The 24242-nt window shown below is 39.7% G+C and overlaps 1 protein-coding gene and 1 pseudogene across 1 annotated transcript in view; one reads left to right on the top strand and one right to left on the bottom strand.

The window, feature by feature from the left end:
- Nucleotides 1-24242, bottom strand: part of Dnah5 (dynein axonemal heavy chain 5) — a 301350-nt gene that overhangs the window by 14469 nt on the left and 262639 nt on the right. The window contains exons 69-76 of the mRNA XM_032898676.1: nt 18330-18451; nt 16380-16529; nt 11237-11482; nt 10262-10481; nt 9010-9215; nt 8170-8373; nt 6142-6357; nt 4288-4500 (exon numbers count right to left, since the gene is read on the bottom strand). Coding sequence (XP_032754567.1) covers nt 4288-4500; nt 6142-6357; nt 8170-8373; nt 9010-9215; nt 10262-10481; nt 11237-11482; nt 16380-16529; nt 18330-18451 — 1577 coding nt within the window. The remainder of the gene's footprint in view (nt 1-4287; nt 4501-6141; nt 6358-8169; nt 8374-9009; nt 9216-10261; nt 10482-11236; nt 11483-16379; nt 16530-18329; nt 18452-24242) is intronic.
- LOC116895181 lies at nt 135-3164 on the top strand (annotated as a pseudogene).

The raw sequence follows: 24242 nt of genomic DNA on the forward strand, positions 1-24242 counted from the left end.
ATCTTACCCATTCTGGTGTCTGTGACTTAATGACTGCCCCTTGGTAGTCATGCAGGCTTGCACTCACACTCAATGACTCAAACATTCAGAATGGCAATGGTGCTGTTGGTATTTTGAGTGCTGGAGGTGGAAACATGGCAGATGATAGTTGTGAAGGCAGCCACCCTGGAGGAGGAAGTGGTGCTGCTGGTGGTGGCCACTGTAGGGATAATAGAAGCAAATGTGTGGAGATGGTAGTGGAAGTGATGCTGGTGGGAGACCGAGTGGTTATTCGTGATGGTTCAGTCCTGATAATAATAACCACAAGTACTTACATGGTACTGGCCACACACCACAAAGTCTTATGAGCACTTTGAATCTATCCAATTCACTTAATCCCGGCAGCATTGCTAGGAATGACACATAGTCATTTCCATCTTATAGACTTGTAAAGGTAAGGAACTTTATACAACGACCCAACAAACTTATACCGGAATAGACATGATCTAAATACAAATATTCTAGCACAAAATCCACATTCACAGATACATATATTTTTAAGTCATTTAGGGATAACTTCAGCATCTGTAAGAATGATTCATTTAGCATAATACTTCTTCAACTTATGATCAGCTCAGCCCTAAGCAGCCTCCAGAGCATACCTCTTTATTCCACTACTCGCACAGTCAGGCTCCATGTACAGTCATCATCAAACACTGGATGGGAGAAATGTGTCTTCTACACTCCTGAAATTTCTTTATTGCCTAAGAGCTCCTTCCATATAACTCTCCTGATACTGTTCCACCCTTACTTTCATACTAACAAAGGAAAAAAAAATGATTTGACTGGAGAGTGTTTCAAACAAAGGTTATCAAACAACTCGTGCTTTCTATGCTTTCTGAACTCCCAAATGGTTAAGTTGGGTCCATGGCTTAAAAACTGACTCAAGAACTGTGAGAGGAAGATATGGGCACTGCCTGACTAGGACGTCTACACCTAGTCCTTCTCACCCACTTCATGTGCCTTGGGCTATGATAACTTCAGAGTCCATATGTCCAAGTGGCACAGCTTTCAGATGGCAGAGTCTCCACTCAGTTCTCACAGGGTAATTTGGTGGACAAAAGGCCCTCTTAACCTCTGAGACACGTACCAAAGTGGGTGAGCAGCATCTCCTAAAATATCTGAAATACGTTTCAATGTGTCATATATGGGCAGCAGCTTTTAGGAACATCACTGCACTATCGGGAAATACACAGATTCTTACTAGGGAGCCTAGCTCTTTCTGTCTCATTAGGACTAAACTGTAGGAAACACATTTTTCCTCAATAGTTTTTTAGGGGAGAAGCTTCAGATTGCAACGCTGTTTGAAGATCAACTTGTCTAATTTTTAGGTTCTATTTTAAGAAACTCTCCTGTCAGCAAATATCATGCATCTTCTCTAAGAGTGGCCTTTTCAGCAAATGTTCTGCAATCTCACTACTCTGCACTGACCTCTTCTTTGTGAGACCAGATAGAAAAAAGCTAAATAAGTAATCTCTAAAATCTGATCTATACCATCCTCAAAACTCTCTTTTCCACGTTCCATTCTCTAACTATAACCTGCTATTTAAAGAATCTGTGCATCGTGAAGTGATGATGTTCACCCTAGAGTCATGGACTATCTAGGAAAAACCTCAGTATCATGCATGAGAAACCCTCTTTCACATTCATGGTCAGAGGAGTCAAACAGACTTCTAAAACCAAATGCCTTTAAGCTTGGGTATCTCCCAAAATTCAAAGTTAAGTCTTCATTGCTGAAGACATGATGCACTTCTGATGCAGCACTGCAAGTAATGGATGAGAACCTGATCTGGAAGCCTCAGTCCTGAGGACTCACTCTTGTACGTGCTGCCAAGGGAAGAGCGACCCAGCTGTAAGACCTATGAACCACAACCATGACTAGACTAACATTTCTAGGATGGTGAGTTAGTGGCACATCCATCTTAAGGATGACCAACAGCGGTCTAATTGAATTAAAAGTCTGATCAACAGGGAGAAACCCATGTGTGATACTATAAAGTGAGCCAGGTTGCCTGGAGAGGACAGAGACCTGTGAAGAAAACCTAGTGCTGCCACAATATAAGTTTCTAAAACAATAGAACGGCATTGTAAGTACCTATTCTTATAGTCATGGATGAGTCTATAGCTTATCCCTCAAGATGCTGACAATAACTATATCCATGGCCACTGCACCATTGGCAAGGAGATCATTGACCTTGTCTCGGACAGAATTCACAAGCTGGCTGACCAGTGCATGGGTCTCCAGGGCTTCTTGGTTTTCCACAGCTTTGGTGGGGGAACTGGCTCTGGGTTCACCCCCCTGCTGATAGAGCATCTCTCTGTTGATTATGGAAAGAAATCACCATCTGATTGAGCCCTATAATCCTATTCTCACCACCCACACCATCCTGGAGCACTCTGATTGTGCCTTCATGATAGACAATGTGGACATGGAGCTCCCAACCTACACTAACCCTTAACCACCTTATTATCCAGATTGTATCTTCCATCACTGCTTCCCTCAGATTTGGTGGGGCCCTGAATGTTGATCTGACAGAATTCCAGACCAACCTGGTACCCTACCCTAGTATCTACTTCCCTCTGGTCACTTATGCCTCTGTTATCTCTGCTGAGAAAGCTTACCATGAGCAACTTACCGCAGCAGAAATCACCAATACCTGCCTTGAGCCAGCCAATCAGATGGTGAAATGTGACCCTCGCCATGGTTAATACATGGCTTGCTGCCTGCTATACCATGGTGATGTGGTTCCCAAGGATGTCATTGCAGCCATTGCCACTATCAAGACCAAGAGTACCATCCAGTTTGTGGACTGGTGCCCCACTGACTTAAAGGTTGGCATTAATTATCAACCTCCCACTGTGGTACCTGTTGGTGACCTGGCCAGGGTCCAGAGAACTGTGCACATGCCGAACAATACTGCAGCCATTGCTCAGGCCTGGGCTTGCCTAGATCACAAGTTTGATCTGATGTATGCCAAGCACATTTTTGTGCACTGGTATGTGGGTGAGAGCATAAAGGAGGGGGAGTTCTCTGAGGCCCAGAAGGACATGGCTGTCCTGGAGAAGGATTATAAGGAGGTAAGGTAGATAGTGCTGAACGAGACGATGAAGGTGAAGAATATTAACTCCTGCGCTGCAACTTTACACTTCTGTGGTCTCATCTTTGTCTTTCTGTGTGTGTTAACAGTCCTAAAACTAGCAAAACCAGAGAGAGAGAGAGAGAGAGAGAGAGAGAGAGAGAGAGAGAGAGAAGTTTCTTTTGAGGAAAATAAAAAGACCATTACAGAAAGGCATAGTTGATCAAAATGCAGAAAACAGAAAACCATGGGATACTCAGCCCCGTTTTGTACATCTACAGTACAATTCCTGTATCTATGGCTCTGAGAACACAACAGAAGATGGGAGTAGAAACATTGGAAGAGACAGAGGACCAGGAAGTCTGCTATGCAATTGTGCCTTCTAGCTATGATGGGGAAGCTGTTCCCATCAAGTCTCAACAATATGGCTGACTAAGCAAGACCTACACAATTTCAACAGCAGGTGATATCCCAACCTGCATGAAGAAATCTCATGTGTCTCCACGCCTAGATGAAGAGCAATTAACAACTGCTGAGAGAAGGAGAATGAGTCCTTCCAAGAGATGAGCCCCGGATTGGTAATGTAATACCTAGTGATAAACTCTGGAAACATATACATTAGGTAACATTGCCAGACTCAGCAGACTACACAGTAGTTTTTTGTAGTTTTTGTAGTTATTCATTTGTATGCATATGTGATACCAATGGCTAAAGAACAGGTAAATTGGGGAGCAGGGGATGGGTACACGGGAGAGCAGAAGGGAAGAGTATGAAGGATGAAGTATGAAGGGAAGAGTATAATGATGTAATTATATCTTAATTAAATTTTAAAATAATAAATAAGGGGGGAGATGGCCCAGTGATTAATAGCAATTGCTGCTTTTGCAGAGAACCAAGGTTCAGTTCCTAGCACCCACATTTGATGGCTTACAACTGCCTGCCTGTAACTCCATATAAGGAGGATCTAATGCTCCACTGTGATTCCATGGGCACTTGTATGTATGTGAACCACATGTTTGCATTTAAGCACACATATCCACATAAACTAAATGATTTTAAGTGAAATTTTGAAAACAGGAGAATCACCACTAAGCATCACTAAGCATAAGAGCCATGTGACTCTTTGGTACGATTCTAGCCGCTCACAAAGTAATAGCAGTACTATACTTGCCTTTTTCCACCGAGCCGGGATTCTGGCATCAAACATGCAATCCAGAGCATCTCTCAGATTGTCGCTCATGATAATGGTGCCATCAACAGCTAGTTTCAGCTCAGTCAGGGTGCTATGGACAAGGCTGAGGACCCTTTGCATCCTGTCAATCTCCTGCCTGAGGAAGATGTTCATGGGCTGGAATGATCCCATCTTCTGCAGTCTCTCCTTCACCTTCCATGGAGACATTCAAAGTACATGACAGGAATTAGATACTACTATGATAGTATAGTATTGTGCCCTGGGGTGTCTAAGGAAGCCCTGCTTTTTACAATGCCATAAATAGTATGGTTTTAGTTTTTTGATAGCAAAATAAAAAAGGTCATATAAGAAAACAAATACCTTGTACAGGACCAGCCCATGTTTTTTAGAACATGTGAGAAAAACAGAGAGCCATTAATTCAAAGAAGCATGCGCTTTATCAAATGAAGTTACTGGAAATTATTTATTCCCTGCCAATATGATGTATGTGTGAGTACATGCAGTAGCGTATATATGACACAACCGCCCTGCTGGTTGTCCCAAATAACTGGACATCTATTTTTTCTCCATAAGCACAGATACCTACTCATTCTTTTCTATTTTAAAGGTATTTAATGAGAAACGTCTGTACAGCAGATAGTGTGTTAGGCTGAACTATTTTATGCTAGAGTGGTTCTAACAAATTCCACAAAAAGAGAGTCTTCAAAACTCTAGTTACCATGTTCTGTTACATAATTATTCTATTTTAGATATTTTAATTGCTTCATAAATATTTTAACCTCTGGTAGATGCAATGACCTCTTTTCCAACCCTGTAATGAAGAGGCCTTATGAAAGCTGATAACAGTATTGATTTTCTCCAAGCAAGTGATCAGAGATCCTTCCAGGGAAATTATTCTCTTGACAAGGAGCCCTTGAGCTCAGTATTAGTAGACAAAATTGTCTGCATGGTAGGAATAACAGGATGTGGAAGCCATTTGTGTGCTGCTAGGAGCTGTGTCATGAGTTTCTTAGACCATATAGAAAATAAGTCACAGTTTTATCAAAGACTTATAAACCATATCACAGTAAATTTTCTCAAAACATGCATTCAATGCTAAAAACATTAACTTTTATTAATCATAAATTGCTTAGAAGCCATTTATATACTAAAAGGATCAATTTTCAAAGTTATATGAAAAGCCAGCAGAGAGTTGATGTTGGAAAATGCAGCTTCTGTAGTTGACAAAGGAGCAGGCCTGCATTGTCTTAAGTGGTCAGAGAGCTGTTTTATGGGTTTTGTTTGCTTGTTTACTTGCTTACTTAAATTTTTTTTTTATTTGAGGTGATTACAAGGGTTAAAGGAAGATATGGAAAGACTAGGAAATGAGTGGTATTGGTGGACATGATGTGAAATTCCCAGAGTCAATAAAAAATTATGTGTAAAAAATACAGCCTCCATGAAGGTAAGATGGCCTGCTTTGTAAGTTGTGCATGAAGTCACACACACACACACACACACACACACACACACACACACACACACACACACACAACAAACAAACATACACATACAAACATGCATACATGATAACTGGTCCTTCATTCTGACAATATAGTGCTTTCATCTAAACCATTGCATTATAAAGTACAGATAGGAAGGCTCTATAATCCAGCTAGACAAATATCAGTTAGTGATAAGCACAGACGTTCATGTTTCTCTATGGCTTTTCGTGGTGGCTCGTCTGGGATCTCCCTTGCTTCTGAATGTTTATCTCTCACAATTTGTCCTACTTCCTACCTACTCACTCCCCCACAGACAGCCAAGACTGATATGTGGATCTCATGGACTTACTTCAAAAGGACTATAATCTTCTGGAAGCTTCTCCAGCATATCATCAGCCAGACGGGCCACCACAGCCTCCCTTGTCTCATCCCCTCCGCCAGAGCTGTCCTTGGGCTGGATGCCCAGGATAGTGTCCAGTACATCTTTGGCCAGCTTGCTCTGGTAAGTAATGTCAGCATTGGGGTGGAGCCCAAAAACCTCTGGGCTGTCATAGGCAGGCAAGCTCTGAGCAAAAGAAAAAAGGAAAAAAATGGATGGATAGATAGATAGATAGATAGATAGATAGATAGATAGACAGACAGACAGATATAAATATAGATAAATAAATAGATTAAACATGCATTGTTAGCATATACATCAATTGAACTATGGAGTCAAAAACTGAAAATGTTTTAACTAAGATAACCACTCAACTTATGTCTCACTTGTGATTGGCTACAAACCCCAAAACCCCAATAACCTATCCACATACCCAGAATGAAAACTTGCGACATAAAGAAATACAAAACAGACTGAAGCAAAATTTAACTGGAGACCCCCACCTTCTTGTATGACATGTGAGATGAAAAGGGAAATTTTGACTAGTCTAGTTTAAATCATTTCGATAAATTTTGTATAATTAGTAGCTATTGTGTTGCTACAAATAGTAGGAGAATTTTTTTGAAGCTTCACTCAAATAAGACTGAGGGCAAAAACTGTTCTGTCCTAGGGAGAAAAATGGAGACGGGGAAAGGGAAATATTGAAAACGTAAGAGAGAACTAGAGTGACAGAGACTGAGACACAGCTGGAGCAGAACAATCAAACAGGGAGTTTCTGCAACCACTGGGAAAGAGAGAATGTACCACAAGTTGCCATGTATTTCCATATGCGAATCTCATCATTAACTTTGCTGTCCTATCACTTCTCCCTCCCCTCCTCTGACTTACGTTTTTCCTTTCACACATCTTATGAGCAATCTCAGGTCCATTGTGAAATGGGGTCTATATTTAGAAATATAGAGTACAGGTATCCTTAAATTTATAATGTGTCAGACACTTCTCTTTTCCTTGCTAATGATTTAAAGACACACACACTACAGGAAGGCAAATGTTATTTGTTGATTTGAATTAATAAAAGCACAGGGGTGGTAATGTATGATAAACTCATTACATTTATATATCAAAGACCATAAATATTCTAATAAATGCATCCCTTCGGGGTGCTGGGCTTTAGTTTGTTTATGTGGAGATAAATCTGAGACAGAGACTAAAACAACAGCTAAATCATGATCTAATACATTCAAGGTACAGAGATGGAATGCAGAAACCTTCAACATTAGCTATTCTTCCCCTACCTATTCCTGACCAGCCTATCCAAAATATACATTACTCTATCTTAGAGAGGCAATTTTCCCGTGAAGGATTATTTGGCAACACCTAGAGACACTTATTGAGGTTAAAATCGGGGAAGGGAATCTGCCAGCACTTAGTAGATAGAGGCCACAGACCATACAAAACATCCTACAATGCACAAGAGAGAGTGACATGGCCATCAATTCCAATGCTGCAGGAGTTAAGACGTTCTGTCTTAAACAAGGTGAGTTCATGGATGCCATACCTACATGCAGCCTTAGGCCTGGACTAAGGATTGGTGTCAAGGATTAACCACCTGGGTTAAATGTAGAATAGACTTGAGTCCAAAATCTTCCCTTGCTTTACAAGTGTAGTAGCTGAAGTCTCATGGGCAGAGAACCCTACATGACTTCTGCATATCCCCTCCCAACATTCACCTAATCTGTCATCTCGCCAAAGAAAATCCACTCCCAAGCCATTAAAACATATAGAATATGCAAAAGAAGTTCATATAAGACTCATCCTCTGAGCAAAGCTAAGCATGACAATTGAGAGGTTATAAAAAATATAGTGAAAGCAGACGCCTTTGCTTATTCCATCATTACAATTAATTTTAAAAGCAACATGAACAGTTTAAATAAATTTTGTAAGGGACAAAGAGTTGCAAAGATGTGTTCTATAGTTAAAACTCTAAAACAAACAAACCTGGATATACTGGAGATAGCCATCCACTGTACTGCATTTTGGAATGTTGTATCCTTGGTAAAAGGTAAAATCTGGTCCAAACATGTTTTCACTGAACCAAACCTTTGCAAATGTGTTCAGCAACCTCTTATCATAGTCATCAGTGACTCTGCCTCCATACTGAATTTCTCCTATCATGTAGCGGACAGTGGTCCAGGATACACCCTGGGAACACAAAACACTTATGCATCATCATGTGTTCACCATCAGCATCAGCAATACAGTCATTCTTCTTCAGCAATTTCAAGATACAGTACAAAAACATAATCAAGCAAGCCAAAGAGAAGAGTTCCTCCAAGGTCACACTTGCTACTTCGAATAGATTCTTGTGAGCAATTCATGTGTTCACACTTCAATATTTTTAAGGTTTACTTTTAATCATTTCAATTCTTAAATTATGTATATGCATATGTCTCGACTGCAGGGTGTACACGTATGAGTGGAGGTGTTGGAGGAGTCCAGGAAAGAGTGTATTCTTCTGGAGCTGGTGTTCTGAGCAATTATGAGTTACCTGACATGGGTGCTAGGAACTGACCTTGGGTCTTTTCTTCTCCTCCACCTCACACCCCATCCCTGCCACTGGTCCTTTGAGGCTGTTTTATGAACTATGAGAAATAGACTGATAATAAATATACTTCCTTTTTTATTCCTAAAATCAAGAAGCGATTTTGACCCAAGTGGACATGTCTCCAAAAGACCCTACAAGCTTATCAAAAACTCATGGGATTCACCCCCATTGTGGGAAGCTGGCTGTATCAGTTCAGCCCATGTCATGGTGGGAAGTAGTAGGCAGAAGAGTACCTTCTTGATATCCATATCATCCAGGTGGTTTTGAATGAACTGTACCATGGCATTGAAGTCTGCTTGGTTAAATTCATAGGGGATATTCCACCCTAGGGGACCAAACTTGCGTCTTTCCTGGACAGTAGAGTGTAGGAAGGCCACTGCATACAGCATGGGCTTCCACTGGGCCCCCACACTAACATCCAGTAGGTCCTGGCTCACGCCTGTCATGGGCAGGGAAGAACGTAGTCATTTTTCATGCACTTCCATTTGTTATTCCTTTTATAAGGAATAAGTCACAATAATTTTGCACTACTTTTCTTCCATTTATGTAGTAATTATCACTTGAATTTGGACTGTTTAGAGAACATTTATCTTTGAAGCATCTTCTAAAAGCCTAGGCCATAGGGAAGGATTGATAACAAGACAAATCCTTACCAATACTCCAAGACAGTGCAAAGATAAAATCGAGATAAAAGGAAAATGGCTATAAAATGAATGCTATTATTATCACTATGAATTAGTATTAACTAAATACCTGAGGTATATACTAGGAGCATATACTTAATTTAAAATTAGTTAAAATAACGTATGGAAAAGTTTTCAATATAAGTACATGTACCAAATAATTATTGAACATTATTAAATTATATTATACACATCAATTTCTATTGCTATTATCTTTCAAGATTTATTATCCCATCATCTTATAGATTGGCAGGATTTGGCTATTAGTAGCAACTCCCTCAAGCATAGTTGTAGTTTTAATTGGAATATAATCATGTTGCTATTATTGTTATTATTTTATTATTATTAAATATTTTTCAACAACTTTACCATCCTAGATAGCTTTTACTGAACCTTCTATGTAACTCATGACTCTCCTGCTTCAGCCTGCCACATGGTTCATATTCCACCATTGTTAACTTAGCTGATGCTGTGACTTTTGGATCGGGCCATGCTTATAACTCAGACCTTCCTTTTGGAAGAGACTGCACTACTACACTAATTCACATGTGGAGCAGAGACCACAAACCAGGATGATGTCAACATATGGTGTTGAACAGAAAGGTCATTGTCTAGCACAGGCATAGTAGAACAATATCGAAAACACAGAAAAAGTGAAGTCAGCACACCATTGACTTAATTCACATCATTTAGCTCTCTATCAGACAACAAAGAATACTCTTTGCTAACTCTCTTTTATCGTTTCTTTATGAAAACAATATGTGCGCAAATCCTGCAGACTCAGAAGCATCCCCCAGCTCACCACCATAGGTCCTTCTCAGGCCTGCCCGGAGGCCCTGAGGTGGCTCATTGGCAAACTTGATGGACATCTGAAGGAGAGTGATGGGGAACTGCTTGTGAACCTCAGTGGTAATCCACAGGCGGAAAGTATCATGCACAGTCTCCGTTTCTGTGACCACATCCATTAGTTCGTCCAGGAAGTCAAGTCCCAGGTGGCAGTTCTGTAGAAGTACCCATCCTCCCTAAGAAATAGCATCAAATGGAGTGGAAGCCAGGTGAGTTCCCTTCACCTGGAGATTTCAGTACAACTTTCTTTAGAAACGAAATCATTAAATTTTAAAACAGAAGGATAGTAACCACTTGAAATAAATCTAGGCCAGCTCTAAGAGTTCAATAATCCTCCCTCGAAACCCACAATGCAGTTGTAAGTATTGCTGCACATGCTTGTCTCGAAGCACACTGTCATGCCAATACACAATGATTCTTTAGAACAGCCATGGCTGTACCCAAAGTCAAAAAGAGAAAGAGGTAACCCAACTTACAAGTAGAGCCAAGCTCAGCATTTTAAGGCTTGAACCCTAAGACAGTGAGGCGATACCGATGACAAGAACACAGATTCCGGAAAACTGAATCCTAAGCTGCACATGTCCCCTGGAATGAAGTGTACTTCTGAGAGTGGCCAAGAATGGTACAAGGACCAAAAAGGCAAGACACCTGGCCCAGAATGGGAGGAGGGGGAATCAGAAAAAAGGAAGTCTATCCCCCAATGTGTATCCCATCTCTCCAAGGGAAGATGAGAGGCTTGGTCTCTAGCAGGCAAACCAGATAGGGTCTGGACTTAAGAACCAGCACCTAGGGTGTAAAACAACCCCACTAAAAATACTTAAAAGAAATAATTTCCCAAACATCTAATCTATGAGATACTTTAAATAAAATCATGTACAATACCCATAACCCAACCTTGAGGTGGATTTTGGATCTAGACATTCGGCCTTACGTTTGCCATGGTCTGGTGCAACAGCTTCCTCGCATGGACCTCCTGGCCCTGGCCCATGGACACATAGCGTGTTTCTGTTTTTAGTCTCTTCCCCAAAGCAATGATGGAATCTGTGGGGTCGGAGCCCATGGACAGGAGGCAAATGAGTGGTGTCCGTGGGTCAGATTCCTCCCATGTCTTTTCCAAGTCCAGGATAACTCCCTCTGCATAGTTTTCTCCCATGGAGTCCATGATGTACTTGCGAGCCTGCCAAAGTACAGATCAACAAAAGCACGGTAAACTCCTTTATGTCTTACAATAGTATGGCTTCTGCGAATTAGCTCAAAGACATCCATCTGAACCGGCACAGAAACAGGACAGAGGCTCCTTTTCCTGGTATGTGTTTGTTGTTTAATCCTATTTCAATGCTATCCTCACAGGTGCTGTGTTACTTGCCAGACAAAATCATGTAGTTCAGAATCTAAGCTGAATGACTCCATATCCCATTCAACATACTATGGCTTCTTTCTGCGCACAAAAGTTTTAGAAACTTTAATGTTTAGGATGTTAAAACTAACTCCACATAGTTCAACAGTACAATGCTTGAAATATAAGCAGTACTTACCAAATAGATAATCTTTAAATAACTTTATTATGCTTATTAGTGAATTCATTCATTCATTCATTTTTAAAAGATTTACTTGATAATCTGTTCGTAATTTCCATCTTCCTTTTCCATTGGGGGGGTGGGGTGGATTCTGTCTTTCTTCTATTAATCTTGTTTGAAATTTTAATGAAATCCTGTTCACATGATCAAGTTTTAACTTCATTCTCTCCATAATAAATGCCTGGGGTTTTTTTGCTAAAGAAGTCGGAGTATTTTTTTTTCCAAATACCAACTAGTGTTGTGTGACCCTTAATCCCTATTCTCTCCCTCACAGTAACTGGGTTGCCTATCTCAACATACATATATCCTCCAATTCCGTTGTTTTCTCCCAACATGTGTAACCTCCACATGCTCCCACAGGGAGATTGCCCAGATCAGTCTTTCTTGCATAACAAGCAGAACCCAACTGTTAGCACATTAACTTGACCTCCCTAAAAGGCAGCAATGTACCTACTCAATCCTATCCCCAGAGGACTGTGCAGGGAGCTTGCCTTCCTCTGAGGTTTCAGACAGACCTAATCTGAAGCATGATTGGTGACCAGCTGCCCAGGGTAAGTAAGCTAAGAGACCTGGGCCGCAAAGTCACTCTGAGAATGAAGACCAAGATGTTCATGATGAGAGGAGAGCTACAGAAATCACACTCAGGATACCTTCAAATCAAAGACAGTTTAATAAACCTCCCAGCTCTAGGGTGCAGGTCATGACAAGGGAGTCTGGTGGCCTTTGAAGATATCTGATATCTTCATAAGAGCAGAAATGAGTGCCCCCTGAGACGATAGAATTAAATATCCAGAATGTTCTACTTTGAGATTTTTCCTTCGGGATTACGTTATCCCTCACCTGGAAAACTGAATATGTTGTGAAATATTCATCTTCTGCATGATGGGAAAGAGACAATAGGTGCACACTCCCCAAGCGTACAGGTGATCATTGAGAAAGAAAGCATTGAGCCACTGCACTATGGATCCCCTCTCCCAGAATATCAGTTCCAACCCTGCCCTGTTACAAACATAATGTCCACTTTACCACCAGTGAACGATTTAAAATATGCTGATTTGGTACAGTGCACAGTCCTCTTGCCTTGACAAATATCTCTAAATGATGTTGGGAAGAGACAGTTTGTCCGGGTGGCTTAGGGGACTGTGAAGTTTCTTGTCAGAGCCCTGCTTCACTCAAGGTAGATCAGTAGTAATAAAATAACTAGTCAGGACTTGTGCTTTTCGGTCCTAGAAATGATCATCCATTCAGATCTTGCTCCCTTTTCTGATTTTAGTAATTGAGAGATGTTCTGAAGATATGACGTTCTGTCCAGTTCAGTTTGAGACGTAACATGCCATAATATCTCTCGTGATGTTTTCTAAATTGGCAAGATCCAGTATGAAAGTCTCTAACTTTGTTCTAAATGCCCACATATATTTTTTCTGCATACCTCTGGCAAGTATTTTAAAAGTTTGCTTATCATGTCCACTGATATAATAAAAAATCACTCAGGGTCACTAAAGGGCTGCAGACAGGAAGTAATTCAAAGGCTGGGCATTCCACGGTTGCAGTTTCTAATCAACCACAGGGACTTGCCATCATTGTAGCACCTTACAATGTGCCTCACAGGCACTCAAAGCTCAAAGGTTTCCTATTTTAACCTAGTGGGGTATTCAATATCCCCAAAAACTTCACACAAATCTACATGGACCCGATATACTGCCATACAAGCTATTGCAATATAGCAGGGGTCAGATGGCAAATCACTGAAGCTTTTGTGGGTAGACGGCCTCTGTTGCAATTACTTAACCCATCCATTGTACCACAAAAGCACCTCAATATAATGCATAAACAAAAAAGATGTGGCCTTGTTCCAATAACTTCATAGCCTGATTTGACCAATCCACAATATAGACATGTAATAAAATCCTATAAATGTATACCATCATTTAATAATAAAAATGGAATAAAAATTTAAAGCATCGCACTGAGATCTGACTATTGCCTAATTTTTACATCATAAACTTATCATTCTTCTTGTTGTCTTATGGTACTAAGGATATGTAAATTATGCTTAGTTCCCAAGCTATCTGAGGCACACTGATCAATTTTGTTGGGGAGGCCGAGACATCATTTTACAACTCCTTAATAAAAAAAAGCTATTTTACTTAGAATGGAAATCATGATGGATTTTTTTAAAAAATAAAATTCTTGTTTCTAGGAAAGAGAGATATTCATGGGATCACAGCCACAGTTTCCAATTGGCTTCAAGTCCAGAGGCTGCAGTTCATTGTGTGATGTAAGCCTCCAAGACAAAACTCCAACATGTGTGAGGAGGAACAAATATCCTTACCTCCATAACTTCAGCCCAACATAAGCATCAGGCATAACTGAGTCCCCCTGTGCCCACAAATCCCCATCTTACAAAGGGTATAAAACTTGGTTTGCAATCTCCTCCTTTGTCTAAAGATGTGTGTCAGATGGCCCTACAGAGCAGTGACAAAATGATTCTGCCTTTGGAACTCATGCTTCACCTCAAGGTTAGACACAGAATGACCAAGTAATAGCAAATAAACTATATCCGCAAGAGGATTGCAACAACAAGACCAATTAATAGCTCAGAACTACACCAGAGTATGCAGCCTAACAAGGGAATGTTTAAGCTGAAATGAAGAGGCAAACGAAAGTCATCTGTGCAGTGAACATGTGTGCAGGAATGTTGGAGCAGACAAGAATAAGTTGTCTCGTGTGCATGGAGGACATCCAGTACAATTTGTGTAAGTGATGATTTGGTGCAGGCCAGCCCGGCTTCTGCACAGCCTGCCAACCCATAAAACCTTAACACCTCATTGGCACAAGTAAATATACAGGCTATATTTTTCACAGGTGACTCCGTCCAAGTCCAAAGAACATTTTGTTCCATCTGGTCTCAATTTCACACGCTCAAGTTTTGAGTAGGGGTGGGGGAATGAAACTGAGAAGCTACCTCATACAGACTGACCTTCCTTTCTGGCGTGTTTTTTTAGATATCACTGTGGATGTAGCATTAGACACCCTCTAACGGTACAGTGTTCTTGTAGCCAACCCACCTGACAGCCCCTGCTGTGGAGAATCCCGCCAGACAAAATGAAGAGCATCATTTGTAACCTTATACTGCTGGTAGGGAATGGGGACCAAGTGCATCCACTTTGTAGAACTTATATCTAGCAATAAATTTTAAAAGGACTCATACAGATACAAATTTCAGAGGGTATGATATATTTCCAGAGGACCGTCTAGATTTTATTTGGGAACTGAGCATTGTTGTAAGGGCCACGGGAATTCACTGGGGGGGCTTGGAAAGTTCATGACGGAATGTCCTTGCCATTTATTTTTAAATGGATGCATCAGAGCGGGCAAGAAGATACAAAGTGTGAATAGCAAAGAAGCCACACTGGTGACCCATCTGAGGATGACAAAGCCTAACAAAGAGGGAGACCTTACAGAGCAATCTCGGGCCTTCACAATCTTTGACACTTAACATTTTCTGGGGGAAATGAGAATGGAGATAAGGCAGCAGGAAGGATAAAGAACGAGCTGCACCTACACCTTCCCTCCCATTCTGCCTTTAAAAAGGGCAACTGTTTGACCATTCACCGGGGCAGAGTAAAAATGATAAAGTTGAAAGGGGAAAGTGAGTAACAGGGTGACCTCAATGCCTTACATGACCAAACTCATTTTTATTTTCTCAATAAGCTACTCTTATGATCCAAGGTACCTGAGTCGAGTTGGAGGTAGTTAACATCTACATTCTGTAACCCTCCCTACAGACACTAAGGCGAATACAGAGTCTAGCAGGTTTTACTCTATGGTTGCTTTATGAAAGCCATTAACAAGTCTGCCTGTGCTGAATTGTGTAAAGATGTAATTGTGAAAGCAAGACCTGTACGTTTTCAGTTGGGGAATGCCTCTGGTGTAAGACCAGAATATAAAAAGTCTTGGAGAAAAGACTTCCTTTGGGGATAAGGGTTCATAGTTAAGCCATTTGCAGAATTTGGTTTTAGGATAGCCTGATTCCTCTCACCTAGAGCTGTGGCATTCTCTAGGGGTGAGCCATGTCTGTCCTGCTAGATGGCTCTCTTGCTGCTTCTGTGGTTTTCTTGCTTATATGAAAGCTGATTTACAGTTGGGAAAATAGAGCAGCTATATCATTTCTGAGTTATTATAAAATGATACATGAGAATAATACATTACGTTTATGTTATTCTTACATGCCAAGCTCAGAATCATGATTTTCTCATTTGCTTTTGTTTTACCACTAGGACCAAGGGGGTTTAATAAATCACTTAGGGAAGTGTGTACCTCAGTACTTCATTTGTTGTTTGCGTCTCCATTTATCACATTTGTCTCACTAGGAAATTGCTTAGAAGCCCACAAGGAAATTCTGGTTGATAATCACATTCAAAATACTTCTTTAAATTTAAAGGAAACTTCTCCTTTAGAACCTTCTTTGTTCTTTCCTTTTAATACATATTTTACCTGGGCAATGGTTCTGTCGGGACACCAGGACCTAATAAGAAGGAGGCGTCTAAAGCAGTCAAGAGATTTATCGTAGGCATTCGGAAGTGGCTCCTCTTCTGGGTTTTCTTTGTCAAACCAAATTCTCCACAATTTTTCGTTCCTTGATATCTGAAAACACCATGGGTTAAGAAGTGTGTCATGTCCCACAAAAGTCTTTCAGTGATTTTTCATGGTCATTTTCTGTCAAACTTTCTGACCGTTCTAGGCATATATAAGCTATATACTTTCACTATGTTTAAGCTTTATATCCTAGGAACAATGTCTGACTATATAAGATCACAGACGACTTATTCCAAAATCAGTCTAGGTTAGCACCGGTCTATAGCTAGCTGCCAAGGGAGGAGGAGTCCTGAAATACTTGATTTCACCTCTGCCTTTACAGTAATAAATTTATAAGGAAAGAAAAATCAATGGAGTCTCATTTTCATTATCTTGAGGAAGTCTTATTTGCTCCATAAAAATCCTCTTATAATTAGGCCCCATTCATTCATGTTTTCTCATTTCCTAGGACCACTTCTGACCCAAAGGAAGGCACTTAATACATATTTGTTATTGAATAAACAGGCTTGGGATCAATATTCTATCGACCTAAAGTAATTTGAAATATTATATTTAATATCATCATCACACAGATGATCAGAGACCTGCTCCTTGTAAGCAATTGGCAAAGCACATGGAGCATTACCCTCTGGAGCCTAGGTACCAATAGGACACCAGACTTACAGAGGCAAGAACATCAAAAGCTTCAAACAAACAAATCACATCTATAAATTAACAGACTCATATATCTTCTGATAATCCATTTGATGAAAGCCCCGAGGCTACTTCCTAGTTTAATCAAAGGAAGAATTTCCTGGGTTTGCATTTAGAAATTATCATATAAGAAAAAAATCTGCTTTTCATGATGCATGAAATATTCTGTTGTATGATGGGGCAGGATTTCAGGCATGACGCACTCTCTAAAAAGCAGTTATCTCTGACCAGAACGATCCAGGGATGATTCCTGGTGTGTTCTGCTGGGAGAATAAACTACAGTACTAGAGTACATTAATAACTCAAAAAATGAGTTATTTTACCCAAAACAATTGACTATACACAAATTACTGGTTAGTAATAACACCAGTTATGAGCCAAGGTATAAAACAAATCGGAATTCATGTGCCTGGTGAACGTGAATGTTAGAATTTAAAAACCCATCTCAAGACACTTCCTGGTCAGAACAATCAGCCATATCCCCTTCAATCTGCCCCATAGGGGGGTGATTTATGCTGTTAATCTTACTTCTCTAAGGCCACCATATATTGAAAAAAATCTCCTTCCAGCCTTGTCCTACACTCAAATTTTATGATTCCAGTACATACATAGATTGTGGGCAACTAAATGATTTAAAGAACACTGAAATCTATAGATGAAGACACAAATGTTAGCATGAGTTTCAGACCTGATAAATAACTGAAATAAAACCAGGAGGAAGAGCGAAGAGAGAGACAAGGACAAGGAAGTTTAGTAGAAAAGATTGTTTACAGTTCTATTTAATCTCTAAAGAGAGCACACGTGTATAATTATGAATGTACATAGTTATTCTATCAAACCCAAGCTATCAGTCTTCCTCTGTATAGCCCTTCCTGCATATAGACCTGTATATAGACCTTCATTGATGATAGTGACAATGCTGAAACAATTCTTATTAAACTTCCTGGGCACACTTCTTCCTGAGTAACTGGCCTTCAATGAGAACTGTTGTTTTCAGACTGTGGATAAGCTGCAGGAAGGCCAAATATTAAAGGCATGCAATACCCTCTAAGACTGACAGTGTGGGAAGCATCTCTCTCCCACAAACGCTGTAGCGATGGGTCTGAAAGCTGCTCACCATGACAGCAGCTTAAATACACTCAAAGAACATGTTACCTGATCGAGGATGTCTGAAAACTGTTTAAGTTTGCTAAGTTCCACCAAATTCAGCCAAGTCATGTCTAGGATCCATTTTGATGGTTTAGGAGGACAGGCTTTAAGATCCAATGAGGCACCACCTATAAAATTAAAATAAAAAGTTGCTAGTTTTTTTTCTATTACTTTAAAATAATTCATTAAATAACTAGTTCTATTGGATGTGGCTTAAGTGAAGAGATGATTATAGAAAAAAATCAATCAAATATCAGCATTATAGCTTTGGAAACAAGTTAATGCTGGATTCTAAACTAATTAACCTGGCCAACATCCCAGACCAGCTATCTTGTCTACCTGGAGCTCATACACCTTCCAAATTTTAAAATGTAACAATGTATCCTAAGTATAGTTCTGTAAGTATATAGACTACGACTGAAGACATGACAGTCACAGAACAGCTCTTCCCAATATTAAGAATGGCTTTCTACTGGTATAAGCTGCCTTTAAATATATAGATTGTCTACAGATAAATATAAGATATATTTGAAGGATTTTCTTCTATAAACAAATTGTATCGATTTTGACCATATCCTAGAGGCTATGTCACGTTGGATAATCTAACAACAACAAAAATTTCCGTTTGTTACTAACTGACATAAACACACATAATGTTTAGCAACCAACAATAAATGACACCTGCTACCATTTCAAAAAATATCAGCAGGTAAAAATCATATTTTATGTCAAAGAAAACATTAGGGAGTCTTTCAAATAATAAAATATGTTATCTAATAAAGAACATTCATCAAAGCGTTTCAGGGAAATGTTCATAAAGGGAACACGTTCGGCCATCTTAAAATGTAGGGATAACATCTATGTACTATGAGGAAGCATCGCCTCTCAATATAAAGCTGATGGCTTACTAACAAAAGGCAGGAAATAGAAGGTGTGTGTTCTGGTAACAAGGCAAGAACTCTGGAAATTCAAGAGCTAGAGATTCACCCTGGACCCTGAGGAAATCAGACACATAAAACTGAGGAGAAGTAACCAGCCTCGTAGCAGACATAGAAGAGTTGAAATGGATTACATAAGTTATGAGCTAGTCGGGAAACAAGCCAACCTAGGCACTTACTTATAAGTAAATAAGCCTCCAAGTCATTATTTGGAAACCGGGGCATGAATGGAAAAGCCCAAGGTTACATTAAAATTCTTTGTTTTACAGAGCAGGGTATAAACATATAATGCTCGAGATATTTATTGGTCCATACTCTACTTAATCTAGACACCGTGTACTGTTAAATTGTATCCCTTTGCCAGATCAATTTTAGTCCATCTATAATAAGGTAAATGGGGCCTTGAAGCTATTTGAATGGAAATATTAGCTCATAAAGTGAAAACTGCTTGTTGTAATGCCAGAGAGAAGCTAAAGACCTAATGATAATAGCAATGAATGCCTCACCAATTTCCATGACAACTGCCCATTTTCCTGCAAAATGGGGAAAATAAGGTACCTGCCAGTGAGTTTAAAAGAAAGACAATTCTTGGAAATGAATGAGTGAGCCTTGTAGGTTGGAACATTACTCAATGTTTAGTAGAGAGCAACTATGCTGTGGCTACCTTGCCTGCTCCAAAAATGTACAATTAAACACAAATAATGAATGTATGTTGAGAGAAAAAATGATTTTAATAACATGACTGTGGATTAAATAGATTCTTTAATAAAACAGCTGAGAAAGGAAAATTTTTAAATAAATTCTCAGATGATCAAGGATTACGTTTTTGTCTACATTTTGACTTGGAGGAAAATGTAAGTTTCAATTTTTATACTAATACTTTCTTTCTAAATGAAAGATGTTCATAATTAAAGAGTACCAGTTATTCCACTCTGCCATAAAATTCAACAGGTAAGAAAAATTTAGAACATTGCAAAAGCTAAGTCATCTTAGAGATGAATAAAAACCAGTAGTGAAAGAGTATTACATCTTGTCCCAGGCTATTTGTGTCACTCTAATAGACTAACGTTGCTGGGTCAAAGTCTCCTTGAAAATTATAGAGATTGGTTTATCACAGCTCTTAATTTTTGGAACTCTAAGATAAAGACATCAATAGAGACAGTGTCTGTTAAGGGTCTGCCACTTCTGGTTGAAAGAGCTCTCTATTTTTTATTTATACTTTAATCTTAAGTTTAGTCACTTACCTACATAAAAAAAAAAAAACTTCTATGATGAAGGAGAGAGTCTCATGATGGCTATAAATGTATTTAAGATATAATTTATTTCTATATCCATCCATTGGCAATTGATAGCTGGTAGGAGATGGAAAGTCAGCTTACTTTGGACATAATCTGTAGTAGACTACCCGCATACATAGTCCTGCACTCAGGTAACACTAAGTGGACTCAGTGGATTTAAAATGAGTAGTTGAAGTTGGGAAGATAAACTAATGGGGGGGCTTATATGGGAGAAGTTGGAGAAAGAAGATATATTTGATACTGAAAAAAACATATTCATGGGTGGTATTTTGTGCTGTGCTGTGCCAATTCAGAAAGCCCATCTATAAAATCAGGCTGTAAAGAAAGACTGTAGGGCATTTTCTTAATTAGTGATTGATATGGGAGGTCTCAGTCAATTTTGTGGGGTCACTTCAGGTCTGGGAGTCCTAGATTCTTTAAGAAAGACTGGGAAAGCCATGGGAAAGACAGTAGCAGCATTCTTCCATAGCCTCTACATAAGCTCCTGCCTACATGTTTCTGCCTTGCTAACTTTTCTTTGACGCTCGCTGAACAGTGATATGGAAGTGTAAGCCAAATAAACCCTTTTCTTTTTGTTATGGTGTGTCACCACAGCAGTAGTAACCCTAACTAAGGTGCAAACAATAGAAAAAAAATTACATAAGCAAAGCAAATGAAAGCGATCGTTTGCTTTTCTATGAAGAATGCTATCTGTTTTAAGATTAAAATATATCAAAAAAAAACCTCAAAAATTGGGGAAAAGGGGGGAAAGAAATACTAGGTTATAATAAACATAACCAAGAAAGTAAAAGTTCTCTATAATTAAAAAGTTTAAAAATTTGGCAAGCTGCCCTGAGCAGCCTGCCATTCCAGGGGTATCTCAATTTTCCTGCTGCCTCTCCTTCACCCCCATCAGATTCCTGAATCATTCAGCCAGGAGCATGTTGTCCTCTGTGAGGCTCCACCCCGAAGCTAACGCAGATAGATACAGCCACCTGCAGCCAAACAATGTATGGAGTTTGGGGACTCTTGTGGAAGAACAGAAAGAAGGATTGTGGGTCCCAAAGGGCATGTGAACTCCACAGGAAGACCAACAGAGTCAACTAACTTGGACCCTCAGGGCTCTCAGAGACTGAAACACCAACTAAAGAGCATATACTCGTTCATATGTAGAGAGATGTGCAGATTGACCTTTAGTGGGTCCTGGACAACTGGAGCAGGGGCTCTCCCAAAAGCTGTTGCCCGCATGTGGAATATGTTCTTCTAGCTGGGCTGCCTTGTCTGGCCTCAGTGGGAAGAAATGCTTAGCCTCACAAAGACTTGAAGTGTCAGGATAGAAGTATAACCGGGGGGATGGGGGGGGGCTACCCACCCAGAGTAGAAGGAAAGGGGAAAGGATTGTGGGAGGGCTGAACAGGTAGGGGGCAGTGAGTGGGTTATAAAGTGAAGAATATTTAAATCAAATCAAATTAAATTAAATATTTAAATTAAATTTTTAAAAGAGTTAAAAAATTTGAAGAAAGAAACTAAAGAAGAAAATAGGTGAAAGGATGTTCATGATCAGCTGAATTAATTTTGTGGTGTGCCTAGACTGCAGGTAAGTACTATCTTGATTTCTCCATGTTCTGTGAATTAGCATATAGTACCATCAGCAATAGGTTCTTACCCTCAAGTTTTAGATAGTATTGGTAATGGACTATATTGTTAGGTGTCAATGGGACCCCACTGGCCAACAACTCCAAGAGAGGTAACCCATTCCTGACACTGAAATTTTTATTTGTTAGGCTATGTACTCTAATAGGGGCACTGTTACACATTACAGAGTGTCTTAGTTACTTTCTATTGCTGTGATCAAATACCATTATCAAGATAACTTATGAAGGAGTTTGCTGTGGTCGGAATAGAAATGGCTTCCATAGACTTCTGTGTTTGGTCCATAATGGGTGACACTATTAGGGAGCTGTGGCCTTGTGGGAGTAAGTATAATCTTGTTGGAAGAGGGGTATCACTCTGGGGGGGGGGCTTTGAGGTATCTTATGCTCAAGCTACACCCAGTATAGCACACAGTCTCTTTCTGCTGCCTGTGGAATGAACCCTCAGTTCCTCCAGCACCATGTCTGCCTGCACACTGCCATGATGATAATGGAGTAAACCTCAGAAATTGTAAGCCAGCTCAAGTAAATGTTTTCCTTTATGAGAATTACAGTGGCCAGGGTGGCCAACAATAGAAACCCTAACTGGGACAGAGTTTAATTTGGTTTACTGTTTCAGAGGGCTGGCGTATATGATGGTAGAACAATGGAGAGCAGAAAGATCACATCTTAAGACACAGCAATGAAGGAGAGAGGGAGGGGAAGGGAGACCAGGAGGAGGAGAGGAAAAGAAAGAGGGAGGAGGGGGAGAGAGAGGGAGAGGGAGAGAGAGAGATTGATAATGGAACAAGTTTTTTAAAACCTCAAAGCCTATCCCCCAGTGACAAAGTTCCTTCAACAAGGCCATACCTCCTAATCCTACCCAAACAATTACACCAACTGAGGATGAAGTACTCAAAACTAAGAAACTGTAAGGGCCACTCTCCTTCAAACCACCACTTCCACCACACAGAGACACAATATTTGCATATATGCATGTGCATATATTTAAGAGAGCTTCTTTAGTAGAAGGATTCCAAATTAATGTTTGAAAATATTTATTGTTAGTTATCCCTCCCATATCCCTTCCTCTACCTTTCCCTACCTCATCTTAATCCCTCCCACCCCTTTATTCCATTTTAACATTTTATATAGTTTCCTATCTCTCCTAGACCCATGGCCTCATAATAATTTCCTGAATGCCTGTGGGTTCTCCAAGTTAAATTAAATTATCTGAAGATTCAAAGCCAGCAACTGCAAATGAGAAAAAATATAAGATTGTTTTTCTAGGTTTGAGTTACCTCACTCAGAACATGGGGAAATCAAGCTGGTACTCACCTTGAAGCTTCATCCTTCTGGCTATCTTATATAGAACTGAAATGTGCTAAGTATGGCTAATGGAAGAGAAAAACAATCCTTGATCTCACATAGCCATGAACCTCGAGAGCTACAATAAAAACAAGACTGACAAGGCATGCCTACTGGTGCTAGACTAGCATGAATATCAGACCCACAACTAACCAATAGGCAGAAAAATAAGACAGCAAAACAGAATGTTCATCACTAAGTGGAGTATGTATACCACACCCTGTCCTCCAAAGCCTTAAGGATCATTGTAGAAGAGAGAATGAAAGATTGAAAGAATTCCAATAGTTCAGAAAATAAAATGAAAGATTCAGGAAAAGATAGCATGTTTCTAAATATGCATATACAAACTAATCAAGCCAGAGAAAAAAACGACAGAATAATAAAAAAAAACCCTTGCAAGCTATACATCAGAGAATTAATATCTAGACTATAGAAAGAATCCAAAATCTAAATATCAAAAAAAATCAATAAGCAGGATGATAAACAAATCTGAAAAAGGACAAGCAGCAACAGCAACAACAGGAGGAGGAGGAGGAGAACAAGAACAAGAACGCAAACGAATGGCCAATAAGCAAATGAAAAGTGTCCAACACCCTTAACTGTCAGGAAAATATGAACTTGAACCATTAAGACTCAATTATCACAGTCAAATGAGCTGCCATTAAGAAAACAAATAATGGTAAGAATTGGCGAGGATGTGTTCAG

This window comes from Rattus rattus, chromosome 3, assembly GCF_011064425.1.
Source record: "Rattus rattus isolate New Zealand chromosome 3, Rrattus_CSIRO_v1, whole genome shotgun sequence".
Taxonomy (NCBI): Eukaryota; Metazoa; Chordata; class Mammalia; order Rodentia; family Muridae; genus Rattus; species Rattus rattus.